Source organism: Salvia hispanica, chromosome 5 (genome assembly GCF_029641045.1).
Source record: "Salvia hispanica isolate PSC_SH4W2 chromosome 5, Shi_PSC_v1, whole genome shotgun sequence".
NCBI classification, from domain to species: Eukaryota; Viridiplantae; Streptophyta; class Magnoliopsida; order Lamiales; family Lamiaceae; genus Salvia; species Salvia hispanica.
Genome location: NC_142696.1, coordinates 40566948 through 40593369, shown reverse-complemented (window position 1 = coordinate 40593369; position 26422 = coordinate 40566948). Strand labels below are relative to the sequence as shown.

The 26422-nt window shown below is 37.8% G+C and overlaps 3 protein-coding genes and 1 pseudogene across 4 annotated transcripts; 1 reads left to right on the top strand and 3 right to left on the bottom strand.

Moving 5' to 3' along the window:
• Positions 1-637: 637 nt before the first annotated feature.
• On the bottom strand, positions 638-7810 carry LOC125190160 (Molecular chaperone Hsp40/DnaJ family protein). Its single transcript, XM_048087370.2, has 11 exons — positions 7328-7810; positions 6987-7055; positions 6023-6112; positions 5371-5495; positions 4921-5116; positions 4570-4745; positions 3709-3838; positions 2551-2711; positions 1831-1922; positions 1457-1553; positions 638-1011 (listed from the first exon to the last, which is right to left on the bottom strand). The coding sequence occupies exons 1-11, from the start codon at positions 7631-7633 to the stop codon at positions 966-968; spliced, it is 1488 nt and encodes a 495-aa protein (XP_047943327.1). The 5' UTR covers positions 7634-7810; the 3' UTR covers positions 638-965.
• A 2900-nt stretch (positions 7811-10710) lies between these two features.
• Positions 10711-21626, top strand: SUS2 (Pre-mRNA-processing-splicing factor). The gene is made up of 25 exons (XM_048083989.2): positions 10711-11235; positions 11870-11993; positions 12092-12184; positions 12299-12689; positions 12943-13429; positions 13529-14319; positions 14418-14686; positions 14799-15113; positions 15296-15600; positions 15688-16142; positions 16251-16377; positions 16456-16697; positions 16787-16910; positions 16999-17188; positions 17265-17372; positions 17592-17845; positions 18072-18688; positions 18779-18885; positions 18975-19229; positions 19313-19786; positions 19928-20089; positions 20196-20393; positions 20477-20755; positions 20846-21088; positions 21190-21626. Exons 1-25 carry the CDS (start codon positions 10916-10918, stop codon positions 21379-21381), a joined length of 7122 nt encoding a protein of 2373 aa, XP_047939946.1. The 5' UTR covers positions 10711-10915; the 3' UTR covers positions 21382-21626.
• Positions 21491-23424, bottom strand: LOC125187404 (PTI1-like tyrosine-protein kinase At3g15890; annotated as a pseudogene). Its single transcript, XR_016130521.1, has 4 exons — positions 23361-23424; positions 23006-23156; positions 22272-22534; positions 21491-22191 (listed from the first exon to the last, which is right to left on the bottom strand). The product of XR_016130521.1 is annotated as a PTI1-like tyrosine-protein kinase At3g15890 (transcript).
• A 300-nt stretch (positions 23425-23724) lies between these two features.
• Positions 23725-25347, bottom strand: TMM (Leucine-rich repeat (LRR) family protein). The gene has a single exon (XM_048083990.2). The coding sequence runs from the start codon at positions 25310-25312 to the stop codon at positions 23846-23848; it is 1467 nt and encodes a 488-aa protein (XP_047939947.2). The 5' UTR covers positions 25313-25347; the 3' UTR covers positions 23725-23845.
• Positions 25348-26422: the final 1075 nt, after the last annotated feature.

Here is a 26422-nt window from a genome sequence, read left to right as displayed (position 1 = left end):
TATATTAAATTACTAATGGTGATTAATTATACCTAATTATAATTCTTTTCCTATGAGCAAAATTGGAAAAAAGATAGTATCAATTGCAAAATGAAATGAATAATTTGTAATTTAATAGGAATTAAGAATTATAATTAGGTATAATTAATTACCATTAGTAATTTAATATAGTCAAATTGCAATCACCGTCTATTAATTTACGGTTCTGTTAAGTGAGGACTGATTCGGGTTCGGGTTTATTTGTGAAAGACCAAATAATCAAAATGATAATGTTAAGGACCAAATTGATAAAATGATCATATGTTAGGGACCACATTTGGCCTTTACTCTTTTATGATTAATCCCCAAACTTTTGTGTCTAGTTTTTCAATCTTAGATTTTTATCTAGAATGATTTAATATCCAAAACTCTATATGACAAGTATAACAAACATCCGTATCTCAATATCTAGATAAGATATCAGATTCAGCCGTATTTAAATATTATGAGAAGATTTATATTATTGTATTTACTCCATTCATATCTGCCCACAAATCGGAATTCTCATACTACAATGAATAGTAATAGCATTGAACCAAATGCAATTTGAAAGACAAAAACCACAACTATCTTAATGACTAATGAGGTAGTAGAAAGATGGAAGAAAATTCATGTTATTTTGGCAACATTTCTAACTAATGTTTTCCATCACTGATTAACATGATTCACAGCCATACAAAAGAATTAAAGTGAGGTCACTCTGCAGTAAGAATATTAACTCATGCTACAATTTACAGCATAGGGAAAAATTGTGAAAAAAAATCACAATGGATTATAATTCAAATTTCTCAGCTAATCTGAAGAGCATTCAATTGCTGGAAGCGCAAAATGTGCCATGAAATCTGCGTAACGATTGTAGTCCGAGAAACAGCCAGCGTGCCTAAGCTGCAGTGTTCGTCGTGGATGACTGAGACCCGTATGTAGAGTTATAAGTTGTCCTTAAACCACTTTATTGCTCCATTAGCAATAGACCTGCAATCAAAGTATTATCCTCTAAGCGAAGCTGTGCAGACAAATAAAGTGCGATGGCAGTGATAGGAACATTCAAAGTAAGAAAGAGCACGATAATGTTATCAATATAATGCTCAAGAATAATCTCAAACTTCATCTCTAAAGAAATACTATAAGAATTATCATGTCAATTTCAAACTGCATCGGCATGGAGAAGTTGGCGTGCCTTTTGAGAAATATGTAAACTCAGTCTCCATTGCACATACGTAATATAAAATCAACAACTGTAATTTCTATCCATGTAATGGGATCACCAAGAAAAAGATAAATCTCAAACTTTGAGTTGGGAGCTTCCTATTTGCATGAGTTATATGCTTTATGGACATGAGTGATGTAATTAAGTTCGATGATAGCTCAATATTTCCAGCAAAAATTTGTAGGAAAACAACAGGAAAATAGAATGTACCCAGCAAGATCTTTCAACTGCTTCCATACGTCACTTTCATTTTCTGATTCATTTTCCTTTTCCGTGGTTGGACTCGTTTCAACTTCTGTACTTTCATCTGCAATGCAGATACAAGATCAGGCTTCAGTATTAGATGTAAAACTGCAATTTCAGTTCCACTTCCGCATACTCTCGTGTCTGTAACCCTGTTCTAATTTGCAATGCAATACGAAAATAACAAGTCCCCAAATAAGACCCACAACCTCCCAGCATGACAATAATGTAGGGAAACTTGCACACAATAGTCTAGGTGATAAAATTGAAAAAACTAACTAGGTTTAGCCACAAATTTACAAGACTTCAATAGCCATAGCCAGCTGAATGTTGGTGCTCACCAGGTTGTTGAACTTTTGGGCGAGTTCTTGTACGGCTTGCAGGGGCGCTGCCAAGAGCAGCAAGCTCCTCAAGTAGTTCACGTTCTTTTGCACTGAAGACGGATACAAAGTATATTAATTCTAATGAAGTTCATGAAGAAATAATCAATCATTACAAAAAGATAAGATTAGAATTAATTTGACATGCTGATGAGATATGAATCCTGTCTACCACTCAACGAACAAATACTTCTTGATGAATTTCCTTGTTTCAATATGCATGAAAATGGGGACAACTAGATTATTTATTTAATCCTCTTCTTTGTAACATCATACTTATAATAATATTGCTCGGTGCTAACAGCACTACCATGATATCAAATCAAATTGAAAGAGTTGGTTGGATGCAGGAAGGAAAAGGTTACTTCTAACTCTAGCAGTGCAACATCAGAAACTGACACATTATAACTCCAGCAGTGCAACACCAGAAACAGGTGGCAACAGATTAATATTAAAAAGAACATCCATATAGTAGGAACTATTGGACATAAAACGATGATTTATTCAAATTCCAATTTAAGGGATAGACTAAATTGTATAATCATATAGCAATGGTACACAAAAAAGATTAATTAGGTACGTCAAACAAAATGAGACTTTCTGCAACTATTTAACAAGTAGCAAATTTTTAAGCTACAACAGATATATTTGGAATATAAAAGTGAAAGGCCTTTGGCTTACCTGATGCGTTTTGGTATGTTAACTTTAACGGTAAAAAGATGGTCGCCACGTATAGATGGCCTGTTCAATTTAGGAGCACCTTTTCTTGCCAAGACCAGTACATCTCCAGGTTGAGTTCCTGGAGGAATCTGCAGATCTGTCATTCCTTCAACCGTCTTTACCTGTTTCAGATACCAGGCATCATTGTCATGTTGACACAGAGTACATATCATGAATATTTCACAGCAAAACATAACCTAGTCACAAAGAAGAGCTCCATACAATCTGCAGGCAACTCAACAAATAATTTAGAATACAGGTGTTTCCGTAGTTTTTCACAATGCCATGTAACAAAAGTTACATATTTTTTCTTGATAAGGAAATCAAGTTTGTATAGTTTACTTTGTCCTTCCTTTCGTTCTTGTGGTTAAACTGCACATACGAAAACTCAATAAAATCCAGTTTATCTGGCCTTCTATGCCAACATTCCACATATAAGAATTCCCTATGGTTATTTTAGTAAGATTATGAAGATTGCTTACTATTTAAACTTGTTGACATTGAGAGGAATGGCTACTGCAGATATAGGTTATAGACACTGATGGAGCAGATATATAAATGCAGTGTGCAAAGGTAAACTTGTAGAATTATAGTTTTTCATTAACAACTGACAAAAGATGAGCTCATACATGTACTAAAGAATTGGAAATAACCAGACATCAGAGAGGTGAAAGGTTTTAAGAAACGTCATAAGACTTTAAGAATAGTAAAATATTTCCAAAAGCAGTTTAAGATACTACTATTAAGGAAGTTAGAAGGATTCAAAAAGCCACCAACAGATGTCTAAACTCTAAAGCCTACATTAGAAACTTTAGGAAGTAAAATTTTGACAGCACGCAGTACATAAATACTTCATATTTCATGACTTGTAAGAGATACCTAAACACATACTTTGAGTTCTTCAAGTAATACAAACTGATTGCTACAGTTGGTGATTTTAGGCTTTAGGATATGCTAAGTTTCCTTAAAAAAATTAAACATTATAAATGAATTTAGCATTATTCTATCTAGGCTGAGACATTCTTATTAGAACGTATAAATGCAAGTAAGTTGAAAATTGAAATTAATGAGCCTGTGAAAATACATGGAAATATGATCAAGATCCAAGAGTAGGTGTACCTTTGTAACAGTTCCTAATATGGCCTCCAGATAGCTGATTTGAACGGTAGAAAGGAGATTTATGCCATCTCTTTGAATCTCAGGTATCTCTTCGATGTCAAGATACACAAAGAGATCTCCAGGTGCCCCCCTGTAAAGAAGTGAAGCATCAGGAAGTGATAACTCCTAGTGTTTCATGGATTATACTTTACATCAGCTATATACAACAAAGAAGAACATGTATCAAACAAGTTTATAACAACTATGCAACATAAAAATCTCAAATTTATAAGCACCATATTTGCATACCCATACAACTACCTCTCCCCCTTTTTCCCCTGAAAAAGCACTCTGCATTCTGCCCCACAACTATTAAGTGAACAAGTTCAATAATTCTCTCAATCCCCTTTATGGTTAAAATATGTCAAGTTTAGATGATGAGTAGCCACAAATTTACTTTTGAAACAAGAGCTCCAAAGACATTATCACATTGCAGAGCTTCTGAATACTTCTAGTCGTAACTGATATGTGCACTTAAAAATTGGACAATTTAGACATTTATTAAGGCCGCTTGAGAATAGATTTGTTATTAACAGGCTTCAACTTTTAGCCTGCATCTTCGGAAGCAGCAACTAGAGAAATGAACGTCTATGCTGCCAACATACCAAATACATGACTCTATCTCATGGACTGGTTATGATAGAATATCCTGTGATTAATTCTCACAAGAGTATTTCTTATGCAAATGCCTTCAGGGTCACCTGGTTTCCTACAGTTAACCAGTTTAACATGACAGATATTTCGAGTAAAACACTTCATCAGTTGGGTTAACTAGAGAAATCATATTATTGAGAACAATGACAAGAACAGTGTATCGCATACCCTTTTGGTCCTGCATCACCCTCTCCTGCAACTCTAAGAATACTGCCCTTGCTCACTCCAGGAGGGATTTTGACTTTAATATCTTTTCTAATTCGTATACGGCCAGCACCAGAACATTTACGACAGGATTCAGATATCATTTCACCATCCCCACCACAATTTGGGCATATAGAAACCTAAGTTAATCCATATTTCATCATGAAAATGCATTTTTGTTAATTTAATGAGGATGAAGTGGCTAATAAAAATGAAACGTAATCACTACAAATAAATTGAAGCATATAACCTTTAGGCAAGAATTGAACTCACAACCATGGAAATGACCTTTTAACAGACTATATAAACAAGCACCTGGGAAAACATGCCAAAAGGTGTTTGCTCAGTTCTCATGACTTGACCTCTGCCACCACATGTCGAGCAAATTCTCATTTTGGAGCCTACTTTTGCTCCGGTGCCAGCACAAACGTCACATGTTTCAAGATGGGACAGCTCAAACTCTTTCTCAGCTCCAAAGATAGCCGCAGTAAATTCCAATACCATGTCATAACTAAAATCCATTTTCAGTAATAAGTTAGCTTGATGAGGCTAAATTCACTTAACACAAAATGATTGCAGCAGAAGATATCTTGGCCGAAATATCCCCAAATTAGAAGTTAAGTAAGATCCAACCTCACCTGAGTAACTATGCAAACCTTCTTATATTTATAGACAAGAAGGAGAGATTAATTTGGTCATTAATGAAAAATTGAAGATGACAATTGACAGGCATGTCAAAGAACAATATGCTCAAATTTGACTCACCGGAGATCTTCACCTTTGGAAACAGTACTACGACGTGATGTTCCAAATCCACCTCCATCCATTCCAGGGAATCCACCCATACTAGGCCCAAAAAATGCTTCAAATAGATCAAATGGGTTTGTAGCCTATGGGAAAGACATGTACAACAGCACAACATAAGCCATTATATCCCGACATTACAAGTCACTAGCACAAGTCACTAATGATAACTATCACATGCTTAAAAAATCTATATAATTTAGCTAATAAACAGTTGTCTTGAAGATTTTACATGTATAAAGTTATCTTTAGCATACATAACATCAAGCTTTGTATTACAACCTTATAACAGCCCTACATCAGTATTTGAATTTTTTCAAGGGAATGAAAGAAGTTAAGAAAATGACTAATATTAGTCATCAGGAAAATGGGTTGATTTGAGGGGGCGGGGGAAAACCCAAAAATTTCCCAAACAAGTTAGCTGTTAATTTGAAGCACATTTTCCTATGGCATCTTTAGTGCACCCATAAGGTGTGTTTTATCCGTTGTCCATAACTCTTTCTTCTAAATCTTATAATAAACTAACCACGAAATAGCATGCACACGCAAACACAAAGAGCAAAAACGGAAGAAAACAGAGGAGGAGGCAAAGACTACATAAAATTGGAAATACCGTGTAACCACCACCTCCCCCTACAGCACTCTTCACTCCAGCTTCACCATATTGATCGTATAAAGCTCTTTTTTTGTCATCTGATAGTACCTGACAATATTGTACTTCAGGATTCTCAAAATAATAAATGTACACATACAGCATGTGAGAACTATCCAACATACTCTTCAACAACCATGGGAATCTTGATTTTTCAACATCAGCAAATATTTAGGACTTCATTAAATAAATATCAGAAAGACTGCAGTGCTGAGTAATGTAAGTCTCAAGCAGGGCAGCCAAAAAAAGAAGCAGAAGACAGGGATACCCTAATAACTTGATAACAATTTGAGATACAAAGCTGCACAGTGACTAAAGGAGACATTAAATAATAATTCAGTAAAGCAACCAAAGAAGCTAAAAAGGCAATATAGAGACAAAGATGCAGATAGTGTTGCAACGAAAGATGTAATAAGTGCATACCAGTAACAGAGCTTCTACAGGAAAATGCAAGTAAATTTAGAAATACATTTTGAGGCACACAGATACATAATCAGAGAATACTTCAACCGGAAAAGTGACCTCATTTCATTGGAGGTCACTCCCTATATGAACACAGAGACACCCAGCTGTGATCTGATCGCCATACAAACATGATTAAATGGTTGACATTGACCAGATTAAACTTTGATTGCTTGCTTGATCAATGATTGAACAGAAACAAAAGTTATTAACCACATAAAATGGAGGGCCATGTAATGCTGAAAGGTCGTTTCAACAATTCTGACTCAATCACATGAAATGTTGGTTGTGATCACGAATCTCAAAAATCAGAATAATAGGGTTCCGACAACTGTATGCCACTCTAACTGTAACAATCAAAACTCCCAACAACTCGGTATAAGTGACTTCACAGCAAAACGACTACCAATCAGTCAATCATGCTGAATATTCAGCATACATTCTTGTCTCCTCATATGCTTACCTCATATGCCGCACTGATCTCCTTGAATTTATCAGTTGCTCCGGGTTCTTTGTTGACATCGGGATGAAACTAAAAGACCAAACAGAAAATGATCATTATCAATTCCTAAATACTAATGATTAACTTCTAAACAATAACAATTTTACAATTCCTAAACGAACAAGTTATCTAGAATGTAATTCAATAGGTATTATCACGATCAACCTACACAGAACAACAAAGGCCTTCAAACAATCACATAACATCACAAAATCTGCCACACACCAATAATTTAACCCGACACCATTTTGGGAACATTATGCTATATTCACCTATTTTGAGAAAAAACTGTATCGAGGTACCTGTCTAGCTAGCTTCCTATAAGCAGCCTTAATTTCCTTGCTATTAGCAGACTTCGGAACTCCCAGAGTGGAATAATAATCAGCGGCAGCAACCACAACCGCTCTCCCAAACCTTCGAGCAGCCATTCTCTTGTTCGATTGAGCGGCAGATGAGGCAGAAACTTGCAGAAGTGTCCTGTTGCCCCACATTGGGGCCCCACCGGTGAAGAAACAAGACGAAGAGGAAGGTAATAAGCTGTTCTGCCTTTGGGGCGTTGAGCTCAAAGATGAAGGGAAAAACAGCGACGGCGAGGTGGCGGAGGCCATAGTAGTGGAGAATGATTACGGATTCCTGGGCGAAATTTGTGTGAAAATTTAGCACTAACAGAATGTGCTTGATGAAAGTTCAGATAGAGTGTGGGGAATTTTTGGATTTCTTTTCATCGCATTTTTGTATTTTTCAACTTCAGCTCTCCGATGTTAGCTGTTGAGATTTTCCAATTTTGATAAATCATTTTATTTTTATTTTTACTATTTGAAGCCTTTTTATGTGTGGGTGTAGAGATGCGTCGCGTGGAAATAATTGTGGGGTGACACGCCTCTGCGACATTTATATAGCACGTTTTGTAAACTGGATTTTTTTTTCTTTTCATTTGTTTATACAATATTTAGACACTTGAATAATTGAATTGTCATGGGTTAACTGCAAAACATTGTTCCAATTCTGTGTTTTCTTATTTGTTTAATAAGTTTTCACCGAATCTATACGATATATAAAAAAGAAGTTTTCAATATATTTACATAAATGTCATTGGAAATTATTTTTGTTTATATGATAATTATAGTCATTTTTAAATTACAAAGGAAGTTTAAAGAGTAATATCACAGTAAGACGCCCGACTTTTAGTTTTGTGTCATTTGATTTATTAAATTCATTTTGCGTTATTTTTTAGCTAAGCGTATAATTAAGTGGAACTAACCAATAAAATTAAAATAAATTGAATTGATTTTAGATTCGCCACTACCTAAATACTCCTCCACTGCTTAAATAACCACTTTCCACTTTTCCCATTAGCTTGTAATTACCACCCCACTGATATGTCTCACTAATGACCGAACGAACAAAAAAAATATAGTAAAATGAAAATAGGTAGAGCCATTGCGCTCCTCTTTGTGCTTGTGATATCTCCGGCGGTGTACGGGCAGACTACGCACATCGTCGGCGACTCCACCGGTTGGGACAACAGCGTCAACTTGGCAAGGGGCAAAACTTTTACCGTTGGGGACTCCCTTGGTATGTTCATCAATGTTCTATTTTCGACTTAATTAATTTTCAACTAAATTATTAATATACTAAGTCATGTTTAGTATGCATGTTTCACTTTTATTCTGATTTCACTTTTTATACATATATATTTTCTAGATCTTATATGTATGAAACTTGTAGCGTTGCTTGCTTGCATTTGATTAGACCAATTGTATTTTGTACCTTGGTGACCATTTGCAATATGGTGGTTTAGGTAGATACACCGTACCGATCCACCTTACTTATATATTTTCATGTAACATTAGTTGTGCTTCATAGACATCGCCATTTAGACTTTAGATCAATAAAAAAGTTATAATTCAAATTTCACTATTTCATGTATTCAATTTCAACTAAATGAAATTTGGTATCTAATTTAATAATGACCTATCTCAATGAAAAAATAAAGAATTGTTAGCATTCTCATCTAATTCGCCTTTTAGGGTTTGAACTAGTTAGTCCAAGTCACATGAACATTCCATCACAACGCCAGGCATTAGGCACATGTTTGGTAAAAATATTTCCAATAGTAATGAGTGTAATTTTTCAACAACAACAACTACAATAGGTGGATGGAGAGAGACATAGAGATAGATGTCTGGAGCAGCGGCGAATCTATGGGGCGAGAGGGGTCGGTCGCCTGCTTCGTGCGACTAACAAAATTTGGACACTTCATTTAAAAAATTGAAAACGTTTGTATCTTCAAAACCACATCAAAGTAAACAATTTTGTCATAATATGGACGAAACAAATTTTAATAATGTGTGAGGATGAGGATCGTGAGTTAAGGACACCCTACTTTTATATATGCAAAGTACACTAACAAAATTTGAGTGGATATATTGGAAAACCAATTGTGGTAACTTTTTTCATGGACACGATGGAGTATTAATATGGAGTAGTATGTTTTATTACCACACTTGTCTTTTAAAAATAACAACTATTTTTTATATTAATATATTCGTATAAGAAATAATATGATCCTCGTTTATTATTTGACGCTTGACAAGGATTTTGCGAAGAAACAGGGCGTAAAGACTTCTAATTGTGGAGGAATGATGCCACAACGAGTATGAATAAACGGTTGATAAATTGTGAAGTGTAATGATTGAAATCATGAATGGTTGTGAAAAATAGTTTGTTAAGTTGGATAAAAAAATCTCAAAGAATTGAAAACTCAAGAGTAGGGGTGAGAAAAAAATCGAAAACCGAATATTCGAACTAAACCAAACCGAAATTTTGAAATTCGGTTCGTTTTTTCCGGTTTTTCGGTTCGGTACGGTTCGGTTCGGGCGAAAAAAAACCCGGAAAACCTGAAAAACCGAGTTATATTTTAAATATAATATTACATGTATTTATTCTATTAATTTAATATATTATATCATATATATAATATATTCTCTTAATATATTTTATATAATATGTATTACATATATTCTATTAATTTTATATTGTATATATTTATATTCTATAAGTATATATAAAATAAAATAAACTATTTTTTCGGTTTTCGGTTTTTTTGAAATTTTTGGTTTTGTTCGGTTTTTAAAGTTCGATTTTCGGTTTTTCGGGTTCGGTTCGGTTTGAGTTTTGAACTAAATTCAAATTTTCGAGTTTGGTTAGATTTTGACAATAAAACGAACCGAAATACGAGTGCTCACCCATATTGAAGAGTAGAAAAAAACTCATCATAAAATTAATATTCAAAAGACATGTCTTTATAATACAACCACGAGGGCTTTAAATTAGATAAAAGAAAATTCTATCTTATAAAAAAAATTGAAAAGAAATAACTAAAAAGGAAATTAAATCTAAAGAAAATACAAATTCAATAAAAGGAAAAATAAGTAAGTACTACTGTTTTTCTATCTACGAATTTTACTAATTAAAAAATAAACAAATATTAAAATAAAATTACTTAACCTCCAAGCAATGGTAGTAGTAAATCACAATATGAAGATGGTAATAATCTGAAGCCCATCCCATTCACCGCCCGAAATCCCAGGCCCATAACAGAGAGCCCAAATGTTAAAGTCGGTTCGAATAGACCGCCTCCTCTTGCATAGATAGTTATAAACCATAGTATTTCTCTCAGCAGCCAATTTTGGCTCTCTTCGATCCACTTCGAGAGAGAGAGAGAGAGTTGATTTACTGTGAATCCGAATTCCAACCCCTAATTTCTAGGCCTCTATGAATCATCGCAACTTCGTCCAGCAAATCTACTGCTGTGTGGTCGGAGTGTTTTGCTAGGGTTTTAGGGTTTTTTAGTAGAGGATAGAGAGACGTACAACAGCGGGCAGGATATGTGGAACAACAACATGAACAACCCGGCGCCGCCGGGGACGAGCGGAGCGGGAGCTATGCCGCCAATGATGGCGCCCCCTGGCACTAGCGGAGCTCAGCCTATTGCGCCGCCTGGGACTAGCGGAGCTCAGCCAGTTGCGCCCCCGATGCCGTCGTTGCTGCCTTCATACACTGTCGTGCCGACCGAGTCTCAGTTGGACGAGAGAGCGAGGAAGTGGATGCAGCTGAACACGAAGCGGTATAGCGACAAACGGAAATTCGGATTTGTTGAGACGCAGAAGGAGGATATGCCTCCTGAACATGTCAGGAAAATCATTAGGTATGTTACTCTTTTTGATTTTAGTATTTTGTGCTTATTTGGGCTGTGCTTTGTGATTCAAAACTTGTTTTCATGTAGAGAATTATGTAAAATTTTATCGTGTTGTTTTTCTCCATTGCTAGGTTATTACGGGTATTTTGTTTCCCACAAATAAAGTTTTGCTATTTCAGATTTATAGTGTCCCCGGTGGCTGTTGATAATTTATACTGTAATGATCAGCTTCAACATATTAGTTTGGTTCTATTGATAGAACTTAGGTCCGCCTATGGAGTTGCTAAAATATTATCCAAATCACGTAAGTCAGTACGTGGGTATAACATGGTATGACACTAGCTCTGAAATTCCTTTTGATTTTAACTATATTAGAGCTCATAAATTACTACAGTATGTTGCAGTGGAAGTGTTCTATTCAATGGGTTATGGGTATGTTTATGTGATGATGGTGTAATTGTTTATCTGTGTTACTCTTAAGTCTTTTAGAGCATCTGAATGAGTACATAGCATATGCTTCATTGACATGTAGGTAGCATTGCAAAATTCATTTTGACTGTGAAGTCTCTTTGTTCACGGTAGGTCTTTTTTGAAGGCATTACCATTTTTATGTATCGACTCATGTTTTGATATTTTGTGGCAGGGACCATGGTGACATGTCGTCAAAGAAATATCGCCATGATAAGCGTGTCTATTTGGGTGCTCTCAAGTTTGTGCCACATGCTGTGTACAAACTTCTCGAAAATATGCCTATGCCTTGGGAACAGGTAATTGTGCTAGATAACTCGTGACAACTGGATTTTTGGTGAGGTTCCTTTTGGTGTTTTATGCTTGTATTAACCATATTTGCCTTTTGCGACTTCAGGTCCGTGAAGTGAAGGTTCTGTACCACATTACTGGGGCTATTACCTTTGTAAATGAAATTCCTTGGGTTGTTGAACCAATTTATTTGGCACAGGTATGTTTCTTTGTTTTGAACATTTCGTGTGTTTTGTAGTTATATGTGCATTTTATCTCATCTAAATAGCCTTTTCTTGCCACTACCGTTGCTGAATATTAAAACTCCTTGCAGTGGGGTACCATGTGGATCATGATGCGAAGAGAGAAGAGAGATCGTCGACATTTCAAGAGGATGCGTTTCCCACCTTTTGATGATGAAGAGCCTCCATTAGACTATGCTGACAATCTCCTTGATGTGGATCCCTTAGAACCAATTCAGTTGGAATTGGATGAGGAAGAAGATTCCGCTGTGCATACCTGGTTCTATGACCATAAGCCTCTTGTGAAGACAAAGCTTATAAATGGGCCTAGCTACCGAAAATGGCATCTTTCGCTTCCAATCATGGCGACACTTCACCGGCTTGCTGGCCAGTTGCTATCTGATTTGATTGATCGAAATTACTTCTACCTTTTTGACATGGAGTCATTCTTCACTGCCAAGGCTCTCAACATGTGTATACCTGGTATGTCTGTATGCTATATCTAATTCTCTTCTCTAGTGACTCTTGTTCTAATTATATCTTTACAAATGTTGTTGTGCTTGTTTGTAGAAGTGATTCAGGTGACCAGTTCTTGCAGATGATGGCACTTGTTATGTTCCTTCTTTGAGATAGTAGTTTCTACTTTTCGGTTTGATTATTGTGATTAAGATTGATAAGTGACTATAGAAGTAATCTGTACCACCTTTCTCTGATTATTCCGGTATTAATTTTGCAGGTGGTCCTAAGTTTGAGCCTTTGTATCGGGACATGGAGAAAGGCGACGAGGACTGGAATGAGTTTAATGATATCAATAAGCTTATCATTCGCTCACCTCTCAGGACAGAATACAGGATTGCTTTTCCCCATCTTTACAACAATAGGCCGAGGAAAGTAAAGCTTAGTATATATCACACTCCAATGATTATGTTCATAAAAACAGAGGATCCTGATTTACCTGCTTTCTACTATGATCCTCTAATCCATCCCATAACAAGTACAAGTAAAGATAGGAGAGATAAGAAGGTATATGATGAAGAAGAAGACGATGATTTTGCTTTGCCTGAGGGTGTAGAACCGTTATTAGGTGGCACTCCTATATATACGGACACAACTGCTGCTGGTATTTCTCTTCTGTTTGCCCCACGCCCTTTTAACATGCGATCTGGACGGATGAGGCGTGCCGAAGATATACCTCTTGTATCTGAGTGGTTCAAGGAACACTGGTGAGATATGCTCTTAACTTCTCTTAGTTTCACACACAGAGTTAGCTCTGGAGAATGTGCTTATGTATCTGACGTTTTCTTTCCCTTTTCTATTTGCAGCCCCCCGTCTTACCCTGTCAAAGTTCGCGTTAGCTATCAGAAATTGTTGAAATGTTTTGTGTTGAATGAGCTGCATCACCGCCCACCTAAGGCTCAGAAGAAGAAGCACCTGTTCAGGTCCCTCCAAGCTACAAAGTTTTTCCAGACTACTGAACTTGATTGGGCTGAAGCTGGTCTGCAAGTGTGCAAGCAAGGGTACAACATGCTGAACCTACTGATTCATAGGAAAAACTTGAACTACCTTCATCTGGACTACAACTTCAACTTGAAGCCTGTAAAGACTCTAACCACTAAGGAACGCAAAAAGTCACGTTTTGGTAATGCCTTCCATCTTTGCCGTGAAATCCTAAGATTGACTAAGCTTGTAGTTGACGCAAATATCCAGTTCCGGCTGGGAAATGTTGATGCGTTTCAGTTGGCTGATGGCCTACAATACATTTTTTCACATGTTGGACAATTGACTGGTATGTACCGTTACAAATATCGGCTCATGCGCCAGATTCGGATGTGTAAAGACTTAAAGCATCTGATCTATTACCGATTTAATACTGGGCCGGTTGGGAAAGGTCCTGGTTGTGGCTTTTGGGCACCTATGTGGAGAGTGTGGTTGTTTTTCCTCCGTGGTATAGTTCCTCTCCTGGAAAGGTGGCTTGGAAATTTACTTGCTAGGCAATTTGAAGGAAGGCATTCCAAGGGAGTGGCGAAAACTGTGACTAAACAGCGTGTTGAGAGCCACTTTGATCTAGAGCTTCGTGCTGCTGTCATGCACGATGTCCTCGATGCAATGCCAGGTAAAAGCTTCTGATATATGTTTATGTTCACCTCTCTTCCCTTAACTATTATGTGATATTTATTTTTGAAATAAAAATGCTCATTGTTTTTCTTGCAGAGGGTATTAAGCAAAATAAAGCTAGGACTATTTTGCAGCATCTGAGTGAGGCTTGGCGTTGCTGGAAAGCAAATATTCCGTGGAAGGTACCTGGTTTGCCAGTTCCAATCGAGAACATGATATTGCGTTATGTCAAATCGAAAGCTGATTGGTGGACCAATGTTGCTCATTATAATCGAGAACGTATTAGAAGGGGAGCCACAGTTGACAAGACTGTTTGCCGAAAGAATCTTGGTAGATTAACTCGTCTTTGGTTAAAAGCTGAACAGGTTTGTAACTTTGTATCACCCACACCATCATGAAGTCTCCTGGAGTTGGATATTCAAGTTCTGATTTATCTCCATAGCTTTTTTTAATATTCTCTTTCCACACACTTTGCAGGAACGACAACACAACTACTTGAAAGATGGTCCATATGTCACTCCTGAAGAAGCAGTTGCAATATACACTACAACTGTGCATTGGCTGGAATCTAGAAAATTCTCTCCGATTCCTTTCCCTCCTCTGTCTTACAAGCATGATACTAAACTCCTCATCCTTGCTCTGGAGCGATTGAAGGAGTCGTATAGTGTTGCTGTAAGGTTGAACCAGCTACAAAGAGAAGAACTGGGCTTGATTGAGCAGGCATATGACAACCCTCACGAGGCTTTGTCGCGTATCAAACGTCATTTGCTTACTCAACGTGCCTTCAAAGAAGTAAGTTCTCGATTAAGCTTCCTATTTGATTGAGTTCATAGAATGTTCTTAAATGTTCAGTTCTTTTAGCCTCACATGCCTGTCAAAGTTCTATTTAAATGGTTGAAACTATTTTATATTTAACTTCAATTTGCGTTTCTTTTCTTTGAAAATTCTAAGCTAGAAAATGAAATGTCTTGCAGGTTGGCATTGAGTTCATGGATCTATACAGCTATCTAATTCCTGTTTATGAGATTGAACCTCTTGAAAAGATCACTGATGCATATCTGGACCAGTATCTGTGGTATGAGGGTGACAAACGTCATCTTTTCCCTAATTGGATTAAGCCTGCAGATTCAGAACCACCACCTCTGTTGGTTTACAAGTGGTGTCAAGGCATAAACAACCTACAAGGCGTATGGGACACTAGTGACGGGCAGTGTGTTGTGATGCTTCAAACTAAATTTGAGAAGTTTTTTGAAAAGATCGATTTAACCATGCTCAACAGGTATTGTAGTAAATTTGATTTATCTTTGCTTTTGACAACTATATAATTGGTATGTCTGAGAAGCTTACTTTTATCTTACATCCGCAGGCTTCTGCGTTTGGTTCTGGACCATAATATTGCTGATTATGTCACTGCGAAGAACAATGTTGTTTTATCATACAAGGACATGAGCCATACGAATTCTTATGGTCTCATCCGTGGTCTTCAGTTTGCTTCGTTTGTTGTGCAGTACTATGGACTTGTTCTGGATCTACTGCTTCTTGGTCTGACACGAGCCAGTGAGATAGCTGGTCCACCCCAGATGCCTAATGAGTTCATTACTTTCCACGACGCTAGAGTGGAAATTCGGCATCCGATCAGACTGTACTCTAGGTACATTGACAAGGTACATATACTGTTCCGGTTCACTCACGAGGAGGCTCGGGATCTTATCCAGCGTTATCTTACTGAGCATCCTGATCCCAACAATGAAAATATGGTTGGGTATAATAATAAGAAGTGCTGGCCAAGAGATGCTAGAATGAGACTCATGAAGCATGATGGTATGGGTCTTCTTTATTTTACCATGATTCATATATCTAATATCATTAAAATGTTGACGTTCTCGACCTATATATGACTGCTAATATGTCTCTACAACATTCTTTCAGTTAATCTTGGTAGGAGTGTTTTCTGGGACATGAAGAATCGACTTCCAAGAAGTATCACCACACTTGAATGGGAGAACAGCTTTGTCTCTGTCTACAGCAAGGACAATCCAAACCTGCTGTTCAGCATGTATGTGTGCTCTCTATTCATCCCTCGTTCAATAGTTGAGGAATGTTTAAAATGACCATTTACTTTTTGGTATTGCAGGAGTGGTTTTGAAGTTCGTATACTGCCCAAGATAAGAATGACTCAAGAGGCTTTCAGTAATACAAGAGATGGTGTTTGGAATCTGCAAAATGAGCAAACAAAAGAAAGAACTGCAGTTGCTTTCTTAAGGGTTGATGATGAACATATGAAGGTGTTCGAGAACCGAGTTAGGCAGATTCTCATGTCTTCAGGTTCAACAACATTCACAAAGATTGTCAACAAGTGGAATACTGCCTTAATAGGTATTATTTAGATATATCTTTCTATGCCATTGTGGCAGACTACCAGCTGCTACTTCTTGTTGCTGAAACCTTCTATCTTATTTGTGCAGGTCTCATGACATATTTTCGTGAAGCTACTGTACACACGCAAGAGTTGTTGGATCTTCTTGTTAAGTGCGAAAACAAGATACAGACGCGTATTAAGATTGGGCTGAATTCCAAAATGCCTAGCAGGTTATTTACATTTTGAATCCTGTATATGCAGTCTCTTTTAGTTCTGTTTTTTTCCTTACTGAAATTATGAAACGTTGTATGCTGTCAGGTTCCCTCCTGTCATCTTTTACACTCCAAAGGAAATTGGAGGACTTGGAATGCTGTCAATGGGTCACATCTTGATCCCTCAGAGTGATCTCCGGTATAGCAAACAAACAGATACTGGTGTCAGTCATTTTAGGAGTGGAATGAGTCATGATGAGGACCAGTTGATTCCCAATCTGTATCGGTACATACAGGTATGTTGAGTTCATGTGTTTTTGTTTTCCTTACCACATCACAGTTTTCTAATTTCTCTTTTTGCCTCTGTGACAGCCTTGGGAAAGCGAGTTCATTGATTCCCAACGTGTTTGGGCTGAGTATGCATTGAAAAGGCAGGAAGCTCAGGCACAGAATAGGCGATTAACCCTGGAAGATCTGGAAGTAAGTTTATTTAGTTTACTTTGAGTTGTGCATCTTTTCTTCCAATTTCAGTCTGCATTGGTTCCCAGTTGGTTTTAGGGGTATGCTGAGGAGGGTGGTTTATAACCTTGAATCCTGTTTGTATTGAGTATGATGAACTGTTAACTCTTTGGTTTTAAGTTAATACCTGAACTTTTTTTCAAGTGATTGTCTAACTTGTATATTATTTTCAATTTTTAGGATTCATGGGATCGTGGGATACCCCGTATCAATACTCTTTTCCAGAAGGACAGGCACACACTTGCATATGACAAAGGGTGGCGAGTTCGGACAGATTTCAAGCAGTACCAGGTCCTGAAGCAAAATCCATTTTGGTGGACGCACCAAAGGCATGACGGGAAATTATGGAATTTGAATAACTACCGTACAGATGTTATCCAAGCTCTGGGAGGAGTAGAAGGAATTCTTGAACATACATTGTTTAAGGGAACCTAGTAAGTCCCTCTATCTGTCCACAATAATCTTAACCTTCATTTTTTTATAATAATAACATGAGCTACCATTGTCATACCTCATGAGCCTAACTGGCAACTAGCCAAAGTTTCCATCTTGACCTATCTACGTTTAATATTATTAGGTACATAGTTGATGCCTGCATTAGTTTTCTTTTTAAGTTCATATGATGCTAATCTGTCTCATTTTTATTGTGTGATTATTCAGTTTCCCAACATGGGAGGGTCTTTTTTGGGAGAAGGCTTCCGGATTTGAGGAGTCTATGAAGTATAAGAAGTTGACTAATGCACAAAGATCCGGTCTAAACCAAATTCCTAACAGAAGATTTACTCTGTGGTGGTCGCCGACTATTAACAGAGCAAATGTATATGTTGGTTTCCAAGTCCAGCTGGATCTCACTGGGATCTTTATGCACGGGAAGATACCAACTCTTAAGATATCCCTGATCCAGATATTCCGTGCGCATCTGTGGCAGAAGATACATGAGAGTGTAGTGATGGATCTTTGTCAAGTTTTGGATCAGGAGTTGGATGCACTGGAAATTGAGACTGTTCAGAAAGAGACAATTCACCCTCGAAAGAGTTACAAAATGAACAGCTCATGCGCTGATATCCTGTTGTTTGCTGCCCATAGATGGCCCATGTCAAAACCAAGTCTTGTGCAAGAGTCTAAGGATGTTTTTGATCAAAAGGCCAGCAATAAATACTGGATTGATGTGCAGCTTCGCTGGGGTGATTATGATTCCCACGATATTGAGCGGTACACTAGAGCAAAGTTTATGGATTACACAACAGACAACATGTCAATCTATCCATCACCAACTGGTGTGTTAATTTTTAGTTGGTTTTACATGTTTAACTGTTAAAGTTAATCTTTTCTTTCATATTGAATGACATGGATGAAACTGTCTGCAGGTGTTATGATTGGACTCGATCTAGCTTATAATCTGCACTCTGCTTTTGGAAATTGGTTCCCTGGTTCGAAGCCACTGATTGCACAGGCTATGAACAAGATCATGAAGGTATTTTTTTTAATTGCTGTTGTATAAACTGGAGTTGAATTTGATTTTTTTTGTCTAACAAATATTAATCAATCAACTTTTGCTTGCAGTCGAACCCTGCCTTATATGTTCTTAGAGAACGCATTAGAAAAGGACTGCAGCTGTACTCTTCAGAACCTACAGAGCCCTATCTGTCATCCCAGAACTATGGGGAGATCTTCAGCAATCAGATAATCTGGTTTGTAGATGACACAAATGTGTATCGTGTCACTATTCACAAGACATTTGAGGGAAATCTCACAACAAAACCCATTAATGGTGCGATTTTCATTTTCAACCCAAGGACTGGCCAGCTGTTTTTGAAGGTTTTTTCATATCCCCTTGTTATGCTGTTTTCTGTATTTCCGAGGGTTATGCATGTATTTATTCCTGCTTTTCTGGGCCACAGGTTATTCACACAAGTGTGTGGGCTGGACAAAAGCGTCTCGGTCAGCTTGCCAAGTGGAAAACTGCCGAAGAAGTTGCTGCCCTGGTCCGATCATTACCTGTTGAAGAGCAGCCGAAACAAGTTATTGTGACCCGCAAAGGAATGTTGGATCCCCTTGAAGTGCATTTACTCGATTTCCCAAATATTGTGATTAAAGGAAGTGAGCTACAATTGCCATTCCAGGCATGCTTGAAGATCGAGAAATTTGGTGATCTGATACTGAAGGCCACCGAACCTCAGATGGTATTGTTCAACATATATGATGATTGGTTGAAGACGGTCTCCTCCTACACAGCTTTCTCGAGGCTGATATTGATTCTACGAGCTCTTCATGTAAACAATGAGAAGGCAAAAATGTTGCTCAAGCCTGATAAGACAATTGTCACGGAGCCTCATCATATATGGCCGAGTTTAACAAATGAACAGTGGGTGAAGGTGAGATTGTTGAAATTTGTTTTTCAGAATTGAATTTTCTAGTTTTTGTTGGTTGAGGGAATGCTGCACTTGAAATCTTTTCTGAACATGCATTTGATTGGTATTACTGTCTAATCTATTTTCTTTTGTTGAAATGTGTAGGTTGAAATAGCTCTCAGAGATCTGATACTTTCTGACTATGCGACAAAGAATAATGTGAACACTTCTGCATTGACCAATTCCGAGATTCGTGATATTATTCTTGGAGCTGAGATCACTCCACCTTCACAACAACGTCAACAAATTGCTGAGATCGAGAAACAGGTGATTGTTCTACTCTTTGTTGCAACTGATTGTGGCATCTCATTCTTTATATGTTTACCTGGTTGCTTATTGTGCGACTTATTGTGCGACTTTTGTGGTCCTTCAGGCAAAGGATTCTAGTCAGCTCACAGCAGTCACCACAAGAACCACAAATGTGCATGGTGATGAATTAATCGTGACTACTACCAGTCCTTATGAACAAGCAGCATTTGGGTCTAAAACTGACTGGCGTGTCAGAGCTATTTCTGCTACCAATCTCCATCTTCGTGTCAATCATATATATGTAAACTCAGAGGACATTAAGGTACTGGTACCTTCTGCTGAATGAAATCCGTCTGCTCATATAAAGCTATTACTCTAACAACATTTTTGGTTAACTTTATGCAGGAAACTGGATATACATACATTATGCCCAAGAATATCTTGAAGAAGTTCATTTGCATTGCAGATCTGCGCACCCAGGTTGCAGGTTACCTTTATGGTGTTAGTCCTCCAGACAATCCCCAAGTCAAGGAAATCCGGTGCATTGCCATGGCGCCACAGTGGGGTACCCACCAGCAAGTTCATCTACCATCAGCTCTACCTGAACATGATTTCTTGAATGACTTGGAGCCTCTAGGATGGATGCACACTCAGCCAAACGAGCAGCCTCAACTGTCACCACAGGTTTTACTTGCTTCATCTTTGCATTGGTTTCTGATAGTACTGTTATACTTCCATCGTCTTTGTTCTAATATTTACAACCTCTCAATGTAGGATCTTGCTGCTCATGCTCGGATCTTGTCAAACAACAAACAATGGGATGGAGAGAAATGTATAATATTGACATGTAGTTTCACCCCTGGTTCATGCTCTCTAACAGCATACAAGTTGACCCCAACTGGATATGAATGGGGTAAGAGCAACACAGATGCTGCAAGCAACCCCCATGGTTACCTCCCTACGTACTACGAGAAGGTTCAGATGCTCTTGAGTGATCGTTTCCTGGGATTCTATATGGTAATATTACTATTCATTTTGATTCTTAAATTATTACAGGTGATTTAGTATCCTCCCTCGTAGTCCCTATCCTTATGTATCCGAATTTGACCTTTCTACAGATCCCCGATAATGGACCATGGAACTACAATTTTATGGGGGTGAAGCACACAGTGAGCATGAAATATGGAGTTAAACTCGGCACACCCAGGGAGTTCTATCACGAGGATCATCGGCCAACACATTTCCTCGAGTTCTCCAACTTGGAGGAAGGTGACATTGCCGAAGGTGACAGGGAGGACACCTTCACTTGATTGTTCTGGTAGCTGTGGAAGTTCTATCAGAAATTGCATCTTCTTACCTAATATTGTAATATGAATTCTACGAGCTGTGCATCTTCAGATAATCTACTGAGAAAATGTCTGTTTAGAAACTAACGTACGACTTTGTTGACAAGATGTTACATGGAAACTGAATTCCAATTTTCTTGTAACGAGTCCTTTTGTTATTTCTGTTTACAAACCAAATCGTAATTGAGAGCTATAACATAGTTTTTGAAGTTTGGCAGTTGGTTTCAGTTTCTGTTAATATTCGCAATAAGCAGGTGCCGTCTTTGTGTGTTTTTTTTTTTCGATCGGAACTCTAATATTTAAACCTCTCTCCCTTCTCCGGCTAGGCGAGTTTCTCCTTGTCTCCTTCCAGTAGCTTGATCACTTCAAGCATCGTCGGCCTCTTCTCTGGTCGAATATCTGCACACATAAGTCCAACCAAGACAACTCGTTCAGCTTTGGGTCCGCCAGTTGACTCAGCTTCCTCTCTTGAGCCAGTAGCAATGCCCATTCTGTAATGTCACATTTCATCGTTGAGTTGAACTTCTCTACTGGCTTCTTCCCACTAGCGAGCTCGAGCAGTAGAATGCCGAAGCTATAGATGTCGCACTTCTCCGATGCCTTCCCCAGACCCACTGTGCCTTTCACTTTGGTGTTCACATATGTCCCCCATCGGGGATGAACTTTGCAAACCTGAAATCTGCAACCACAGCTCTGAAGTCACGGTCTAGCAGCACGTTGCTAGCTTTGATATCTCTGTGGATAATGTGCTGGATTGCAGTGTGGTGCAGATAACTGTGATAGAGCAAGTATTAGTTCGACTCTGGGAGAGGAAGAAGAAGGCAGAAAAGTAGAATTGTGTGAGAGAGTCTTACGCGAGGCCCTCAGCGGTGCCAAGAGCGATGTTCATTCGCCTGGCCCAGTTGAGCTGGCATTCTGCAGATTGGTGTCCGTGGAGATGAGAAAACAGTCTCAGAATGGGCATGTAATCATAGACGATCAGATGCTCCTGCCCTTCCACACAGTACCCGTGCATACTGAGCAGATTCTTGTGGCACACACGAGCCACTATCTCGACTTCGACTGAGAATTCCATATCCTGTTTGCTGTTCCATGACTTGAACCTTTTTACCGCTATCTGCAAATGCAAGAAAAATGTGAGAGCTTGCATCAGATTAGTACTATCTTCAAGAACTACAGCCACAATTCATTATGAACTACTAATGTTTAGCAAAATCAAAGGAAAGATAATATGAATTAATGATTAATCAACCTAATTTATCACTCTATAAGAAAGGAATGGATGTAACTATGAAATGAATTAATCTAGTCAACAAAATGTAGTCTCTAAGTTATTCTCTTTCCTCTGTTTCAGTATTTGTATTTCCGCATTTAAACTCAACTTTACTACACTAACATGGGCTATATGTTGGATTTTGCTTCACCAACATGACTACAACCAATGCTTCCTTATGGCAAACAAACACGACTCACATCGATGGTTGCTCGACGTCTCAGTTACCGCAGCAGTGGAATAATCTAGAAGCAGAGGTAAGTAAAGCACAGCAGCATGAATGAAATTGAATGAGAAAACACACAATGATCTTACTTGAGAGCCATCCCAGAGCTGACCCCAATACACACTTCCAAATTCTTCTTCTCCAAGCTTGTTATCATGGTTAAAATTATTCGTAGCCAATTGCAATTCCTTCAGAGAAAAAATCCTCCATTTTTTGGGGTCCTTTTTCCCTTACCTTTTTCTGTTCAAATTCCAGTTTCAACTTAACTTCAAAACACATAATAGTTGAATAGCTGATAAAATCAAACAGTAGCTGAAAACCTCAACAGAGAAATAACAAATCCACATCTTAGAACAGCCCTATAAAGGAAGTAATAGTGAAAACAGAGTACAAAACTCAACATAAATGAGCAATCAAGAAACAGAACAAAAAGAAATCACATACCGATTTGATGCCTTGACACAACACAACATTGAGCCAAAATCAGTAATTTCAACACACCCCACCTCTCAAAATTCAAACTTTGAGCAAAAAAGTTCCACTGCAGTTAAAGCTACCAATTCCAAAATTGCCAAGAGTTGTTTATGAAAGAGGTCCTCATTAGTTGTACATTTCCCATTCTTCAATTTTTCTTTAAAAATATTTGGTTGATTCTGATTGAGTCAAAGCTACGGAGTTGAATATGTTAAAACGGAAAGAAACGCCAATGGTGATTTGGATATTTAACAAACACAGTTGAAAATTTGTAATCAAGCGTTTTCTTAAGGAGACGAGTCAAGGATCAATACCAAAAAAAAAAATACACTCATGCAAAAAGATTTTTTATATTGGCAACTAACTTATGATACTATTCTTACAATATACACAACTCACTTTACACAATAGTGAACTAACAACAATACAAAAGAGACATCTATCTATATATTTCCTCACAATAAACAAGAAACAAAAATGAAAAATATGATCATCACTCCAACAAAAGCATTATTTTTGTGTGGTGAAGCACTTGAATTCGTGGTGGAATTGAACATGTTCCCATAATCAAGTGTAGAGATATGTTGAACTGATGACGCTGGTACATTTTTAGGCACGTCACAAAGTCCAATTCCTGCACTAGCCAAACTGTCCAAATCATCTCCAAGCCCACTTTTCTCATCATAGCAAAGCCCCAAATTATTGTGAATCCTCAATTTTCTCCCCATTCTCCAAACCCTCTCTCTCTTGAAAGGAATTGGCCCTACCAATTTGTTATTGTCTAGCCTTAGCTCACTAAGACTATTCAATTTGGCAAATGTTGATGGTATGGTTCCATTGAGTTGGTTCCCATCAAGATGGAGCACTCTTAGCATAGCTAACTCTCCTAGTGATTCCGGGATTGGACCTTTCAAGTCTGTGTTTGATAATCCTAAGATGATCAAGTTGTTCAAACCTGAAAACATGTCCTTTGGAATTGTGGTGGATATGGAGGGGTTGCCATTGAGGATGAGAGCTTGAAGAGATCTTTGGTTTTGAAGTGTGTTAGGGAGAGGTCCGGTTAGGGTATTGTAACTCAAGTCGAGGAGAACTAGGTTTTCGAGGTTTTCTAGGTTTGGGATGGGACCGGAGATTCGATTTCGACTTAAATCTATTTTTAGGAGGGAATTACTACTTAGGAGGGAGTTTGGGAGGGAGCCTTTGAAATGATTTTGGTTGAGGTCTAGGATGCTTAATGATGGGAATGTGATGTTAGGAAATGAGCCAGATAATTTATTGCAACTCAAGTCTAATGACCTTAAATCATGGATATGACCTAATGAATGTGGGATTGAACCATTTAAATTGTTTTTGTGAAGATCTAAAACGGTCAAATAGGTCAAGTTGCCTAATTCAGGTGGAATTGGGCCAATGTGGTTGTTTTCCCTTAGTACTAAAGTTTGCAAAGAGGAGCCCAATTGGCCTAGAAAAGATGGTATGGGTTGAGGGTTGTTGGTGAAACATCGGTAGAAGAAAAGGGTTCTTAGGTGAGGGAGTTTAGTGATGGATGGTGAGATGGTGGAGCGGGTCGGGTCGCACGTCGGGAATGCGGTATCGTCCGATAGTGACCCGAAAGAAAGAGACACGACGTGGAACACGTTGTCTTTGTCGGGCACGCACTCGATCCCGTGCCACCGACCGCGGCACACGTTCGGGATCTCCGTGGCCCAGTCGTTGCCGGTTGCTCTCATTATGTCGTAGACCGCTTCTTGCTCTTCGGGATCCGTTTGAGCGCCGGTGTTGGACCCGGGTAGCCCGGTTTGTGGCCCGTCTACGAGGGCACCCGAATCCGGCATGATAACGGTGAAGGGCATGCCTAAGTGAACGTTCACTAGTAACAATACATGGAATAGTATTGTTGCTTGAGGTGTTGAGAATTTCATTTTAATTATTGTGTTAGATAAAAGGGATGTTTGAAGGGTATAGTATATATAGGTAAGGGAGTTTAATGATATATGCTTAGGGTTGGTGAGTGTGGGGCAAATATATTGAAGTAAGCTAGTAATGAAATCACGGGGAAGGAGAGGAGATGGAATTAATGATAGTTTGGGGCATTAAATTCAATCACGCAATTCATCCTTTGAGGGTTCTGTTGTTGAAGCTCTAGTCCTAATCATTTCCTCATAGTATTTACTGTTACTTTTCTTTTTGAAAACAACTTGCTATATAGCTAGAAGAGAAGATAAAAACCCACCCACTGAACCATATTTAATTATTTATTCAAAATTTCAAACATATTGAAGATTTGGAGTGGATGATTTTTAGATTTCTAATTGGGACATTATAAAAAAGCTGTAACAATAAATATAATAATTAAATAAGTTTTCTGTTTCATATTTTTGAATATTTTTATAATTTCTGTATTCAGTTTGATTTAATTTTTCAATTAATTCGACTCGGTTTTAATTAAAAAGAAAATTAGTTTATGAAATACATTCTTTGTTCCCTAACAATATGTTTTCATGCGAAACTGCTAAACCTGAGAATAATAAAAAAATAATTGAAATAGTGTTAATGGAAAAATAAAATCCAAATAATTAGTAGTCTAAAGCGTGTAAAAATTTAAACAAAAATGGATTAATTTTAGCCAACAAATCTATACATGTTTTGGGGATATTTACGCAAATGCCATTTTAGCTGAAAAATTACAATTTGTTGTGACGATACATTCTATCCATGATTTCATATTAATTGAAAAACATAAATTCTCATCATTGTTGTGAACAATACTCATCCCAAACCACTTTATATACAACTCTTAATATTCCTCATCCCAAACGTTTACAAACAATGCATGATTTGTATATTAATGACAAAAATCCAAACGTTCAAGCAAAATCTCTATAAATATCTTCCCAAAACAGCTTCATTCGTCAAAATTCCAATATTCATCGACGACCCATGCGGTGGTGTCATTTCAATGCGTGGAAAAGTCGAGCACACGGAAAGCCGTGGTGAATGCAGGAGATGATGATCTCAATTTCACGTTTGAA